Genomic DNA, 5,322 nt, shown 5'->3' with positions numbered 1-5,322 from the left:
GAAATGAATAGGTCTAAATATTAGGGGTCTTGCTTTACCTAAAAAAAATCAATCGTGACATTGAACTGACCTGCCACGTAAATAAATTCTGTGCATTTTTGAAATAAATAAAAACTTGGTCTCTCTCTAAATTATAATCTTATAATTTGATTATGTGTGTATAGATAGAAGTGACATAATTTATATTAATAATATATTAATAAATGTGTTGATTATGTTAATTCTTAACCTATTTTATTAATATATGAAAGTGATTTTCATACATATATTTTTGCCTCATTCATTCTTGTTAATTCTGAACCTATTATTTTTTTTTTCAATTAATTCGATATGACATTTGATATAAACATTACGTTTGTACAAATATCATCACATTTACCTATGTCTTCGTGTCAGTATTTTACCCTTATTTCTAAGACCCACACATTTATATAGCATTAGGCTAGCTATGAACCACTCTGTGCCTACCTAGCTAAAGCTTTCACCAAACAACTTCCTGCAGTAGCAGATCAAATGGCTACCGTACAACTCTTCTCATTATTCTTACTTTTCTTGATCTTCTTCGTCCATACAACAAGGGTTTCTTCCATCTGCCCTACATCAAACTGCCCCGTCGGACCGCCGGTCCGATTCCCTTTCCGGCTTCGAAACCTCCAACCCTCACGATGTGGGTACAATCCAGGGTTTGACCTCTCGTGCAGCAACCAAACCCAGATCACAACACTCAGCCTCCCACCCGCCACCGACAACTTCATAGTCCAACGCATCGATTACGAGTTTCAAACGCTTTACATCAACGACCCCAACCGCTGCCTCCCCAAACGGTTCCTAGACAACGTCTTCAAGCTCCAAGGCACGCCGTTTCACATAGAAAGTTTCAAGAACCTCACCTTCCTCAACTGCTCCTCTCAGGCACGAACAAGCCAAGCGACGTCGTTACCCGTCATGGCCGTGAGTATTTCATGTCTCAGCACTGAAAATCACACGGTCTTTGCTGTTCCGTCGAGGGCGTATGAAGAATGGCTTCAGTCAACGTCATCTTCGTCAACTTCGCCGTCACCGTCACCATCACCGTCACCGTCAGAGGCTTTGTGTCCGGTGATTTCGAGTGTTTTGGTTCCGAGTACAGCTGCTAATGAGATGCTGGATATGTTTGGGGATGTGGGTGGTGTTGGGTTGACTTGGTCAACGCCTGATTGTCGTGATTGTGAAGCCCGCGGTGGAGATTGTGGGTTTAGCGGAGATACTGATCGGGTTGTGTGCTCGAATATTCCTGTGGCTAAGAGGGATGGTAGGTCAACTTTCCAATGACTCCACTACATGTACTATTTTATAGGTTACTTGCATATAATTAAGCTGCTACCCCTACTCTTGATTTTCATGGCTTATACTAATAAATCTTTCATCTTTAAACAAATCTTCAAAATTATTGATTTTCATGGCTTATATTAATAACACATCTTTAAACACATCTTTAAACACATTTTATGGTTATAATCTACAAGGTTGGGTGACCATACATACACAACTTAAGTACGATATATATGTTCTTTTGAGTTATAAATTTTTGATTTAGATAGTTGATCAAGTTTAGTTTTGTCGAACAATATAATTGAGATTGGCAGTAAAAATTTTTTTTTTAAGGATATATTAGGTTCTCATCCTTCTTTTACTATTTCATTGATTAAAATCCTATTTTTTTTTAATTTTTGATCAAGGTCTTAGGTATTAATAACATCATTAATTATTTGAATAATATAATATTTTTTCTATTTCTAAATATATTCATTTAATGTGAAAAATGTTACCATTAGTGTATTTATATTTATGACTAAATTTTTTATCATACATTTTTAGTTTTAGTTTGTACCAATTTTTTAATTTGTAATTCTTTTTTAATTTGTACCAATTTTCTTTTTATTTTTAATTTGTACCCATATATTAGTTTCTTTTTGTGCCCATATTTTTTAAAGTTTATTTGTATTTGGATCCATATATTTTTTATATTTGTACTTTTTATTTTTGCTAAACGCACCCATGCTAATTATATGTACCTATTCATATAAAACTTTTTATTTTGTTATATGTAAAATGTACCATTTTTTTAATCCATTTTTAAACTTATAAGGGAACATTCTTTTTTCTTTGATTTTAAAATGTATCCATGTCAATTGAAGAAATTTACTAATGTTATTAAAGCCTAATATCTTTTTTTGTTTTTTTGTGATTTTGAAGAATATACATACAATAATTTTTTGATTAATTTTGATGAATGTACCCATGTTTATATATATATATATATATATATATATATATATATATATATAAACACACACAATATTATATTTATATTTTAATATTTTTAATCCCACAAATTATGGTTTATTTAAAATCTCATTTATATAAACAACTAAAATTTTTAATTTTTAATTTAAAAAAATATAGAAACGTACATAGAAATAAATTATCACATTGATTTCAGGGACCTCGATAAAAAATTAAAAACCAATAAGGTTTCAATCAAAGAATATTCATAGTTAAAGACCGTATCCAAAGTCTCTTTTTTTTTTTTTAGTTTATTTTTATAAACTTAGCAATACGAAAGGAATTAAAATAAGAAAGTTACACCTTGTTAGAGACATAAACTTTACATGTCAAAATAAAGAAAACTTAAAAAACGAAAGATACATGAAACTAATTAATTTGTGGTATGATGTTAAGTGAGCCAAGGCTAATTAAACTTAGTTGATTTATTGTAATTAGAGTTTCCTACAATCTTGTAATTATTTTTAACTTTCTAGACTAGTTCGATCGGTGCTATATATGGAGCAAAATGTGCGGCCATTTGAACTCCATCCACCTTGATGTGAGATTACTCTACGTTTTCTGTGTTTAGGAATTTGTTGACTATTGTGACTTAGAATGCCAACGTTCCCTGAGTTGAATGAACCTCGATCAAGAGAGAACGTATGACACAGTGTCTAGTCAAGTAAATATATATTGAATAAGTCAATGCTTGGGGAGGGGTCTAATTTCTTGTCCTTCGGTCATTAGCAAATCCACTGCGTGGCATTAGGTAATGGCCTGTAGCATGGCGGCTTTAATTAAAGTGCCCACTTTGAATTTTGGATTATTATTCGGAACTTGACTGAAAGTTCCATGCTTACCAACTTACAGATTCAAAATCTTTAACGTCATGATCATGTCCTCTTAAAGAAATTGTGTGTGTTGACTTGAATGCATTATCATTTTTTTACACTGTATAGACAAGTGAGTCACATTATATGGTATAAGTGATTTATAAATTAAAAAAAAAAAAAAAAAGCTTTTAAAGAATGCCTGTACTTTGCAAAATATTCAAATTTATGTAATTTTCTTAACTTAATTATGTTCACATATATATGTCAAACTCCAAAGATACAGATCTGCCATCTAGTTACTAATGAAAGTTATAGATTAATATTGAGGTCCATTCCATTGAAAACGAAGTGAATATGAACTAACCATTTGCAATTCCATTGATCTTTCACTTTCAGCTCTTCCAAGAAGTGCAAAATATGGCTTGATCGTAGGTGTGGGAATACCCGGACTCTTATGCATCATTGGACTCGCAAGTTATGTCTTCGGCAGGATAAAGGCTTGCGGTCGTCGCCACCAACCAACTGTGGACCTCTCTACCTTAGCGTCTTGGCAACCTGCCTTCGTCACGGTAGGGCTTGATGGCCCAACCATTCAATCGTACCCTAAGACTTTTCTCGGGGAGAGCAAGAGATTGCCCAAGCCCAACGACAACACATGCTCAATATGTCTAAGTGAGTACGAGGCCAAGGAAGCGTTGAGGACTATACCAGAGTGTAACCATTACTTCCATGCTAGTTGCATAGACGAGTGGCTTAAAATGAATGCAACATGCCCCGTTTGTCGAAATTCACCGGAGGGCTCATCTCTTGCTACCCCTTCTTCCTTAGTGTCTTCATCAACATTTTCTTTAGCATCACCATAGAATTTGATGATCTATATATTTTTTTTCTTGTTAAATTTTGTCATAATTTAGGTATCGTTGTGATTTGGGTTGTATATATTATGTTTGGCGTTGTGACAGAGGTGGTTATTTGTTTTATACTAATACTCTAAATACTATATGTGTGCTTTTAATTAGTTGATGAATTAAACGAGGGTGGTTTATTTGGTTTATTGTCATGACAATCCTAATGCATTGACAATCTTAATGCAATGACAATCCTATATGCATTACAATCATTATGTACCCAATATTAATCTGGTTTTCACCGCCTAGCTCATATGGCTACCTTAGAAATCTTCACCATCTTATTCTGCTTGTTCCTCCTCCCTCATACAGCTACCACCTGTGGTATACCAAAATGTACAGCCGGCAGCCAACCAATTCGATTCCCGTTTCCGCTAAGCACTTTCAACTCTCAATTTGTGGGTATCCAGAGTTTGATCTCTCATGCAACAACCAAACGAGAACCATTCTAACTCTCCCATTATCCGGGAAGTTCATCGTTGAGAGCATCAACTACAGGCACCAAATCATATCCATCAACGACCCCAACAACTGTTTCCCTAGGCGGTTTCTCGACCATGACATCAGTCTTAGAGATTCACCCTTCTTTTATCCGCATGGCCTCGAAAACTACACGTTCCTCAACTGCTCGTCTCAAGATGTAGCAGCATGGACTTACGCACCCATTTCTTGCCTCGGCAGTGAAATCTACAAGATCGTTGCAGTACCGACAAGTTTGTTATTGCCACCGGCTAACCAATCATCTAGGGGCAGGTGTTTTGTGATCTTAACAGCATCGGTTCCAAGTTTATTTGATCCATTGGAAAATGTTCAGTTGCAATGGGACAAGCCTGATTATCTTTCTTGCGAAGCAGTTGGTCTTTATTGTGGATTGAAGAGTGGTTCGCAAACAAAGTGCTTTGGTTCTTCAAATTCTTGTATGTTAATTTTATGAACAATATTGTTACATTAATTATTATCATTATGCTTGACGACGATCTAACACTACATGCATTAATTCTTATCCAATATTTTTAATACCAATTGATGTGATATATAACATATTAGTTAACGAAGATACTTCAAATTGAAACAAATAAAATGATGTCACATGATCAGTTGTGTAGCTTTAAAAGTTAAAACATGAGTTGGTGCCCCAAGATTTTTACTTCTTGATGAAGATACTGTTACAATTTCAGTCTTTTCAGGTCTCTCAAGAATTGCAAAGTTTAGCATATTGGTAGGCGTGGGAATCCCAAGCTTTTGGTGTCTCATTGGCCTTGTGATTTGTTTTT

General features: G+C 34.5%; 1 protein-coding gene across 1 annotated transcript; it reads left to right on the top strand.

Annotated features, from left to right (window-relative positions):
- The first annotated feature begins 425 nt into the window (after positions 1 to 425).
- LOC103949225 (RING-H2 finger protein ATL20-like) lies at positions 426 to 4,194 on the top strand. The gene is made up of 2 exons (XM_009360326.3): positions 426 to 1,291; positions 3,537 to 4,194. Exons 1-2 carry the CDS (start codon positions 514 to 516, stop codon positions 4,001 to 4,003), a joined length of 1,245 nt encoding a protein of 414 aa, XP_009358601.2. The 5' UTR covers positions 426 to 513; the 3' UTR covers positions 4,004 to 4,194.
- The last annotated feature ends 1,128 nt before the right edge of the window (positions 4,195 to 5,322 follow it).

Source organism: the organism of the source record quoted next, unplaced genomic scaffold, assembly GCF_019419815.1.
Source record: "Pyrus x bretschneideri cultivar Hongxiangsu unplaced genomic scaffold, Pyrus_bretschneideri_v1 Contig3, whole genome shotgun sequence".
In the NCBI taxonomy this organism is placed as follows: Eukaryota; Viridiplantae; Streptophyta; class Magnoliopsida; order Rosales; family Rosaceae; genus Pyrus; species Pyrus x bretschneideri.
This window is presented reverse-complemented; position numbering and strand designations above follow the sequence as displayed.

What these genes read in the sequence shown, in the direction of transcription:
- LOC103949225 (XM_009360326.3), top strand. Translation starts at nt 514, where the DNA reads ATGGCTACCGTACAACTCTTCTCATTATTCTTACTTTTCTTGATCTTC. An exon ending in TCCTGTGGCTAAGAGGGATG is followed by an intron (nt 1,292 to 3,536) that starts GTAGGTCAACTT and finishes TTTCACTTTCAG; the next exon opens with CTCTTCCAAGAAGTGCAAAA.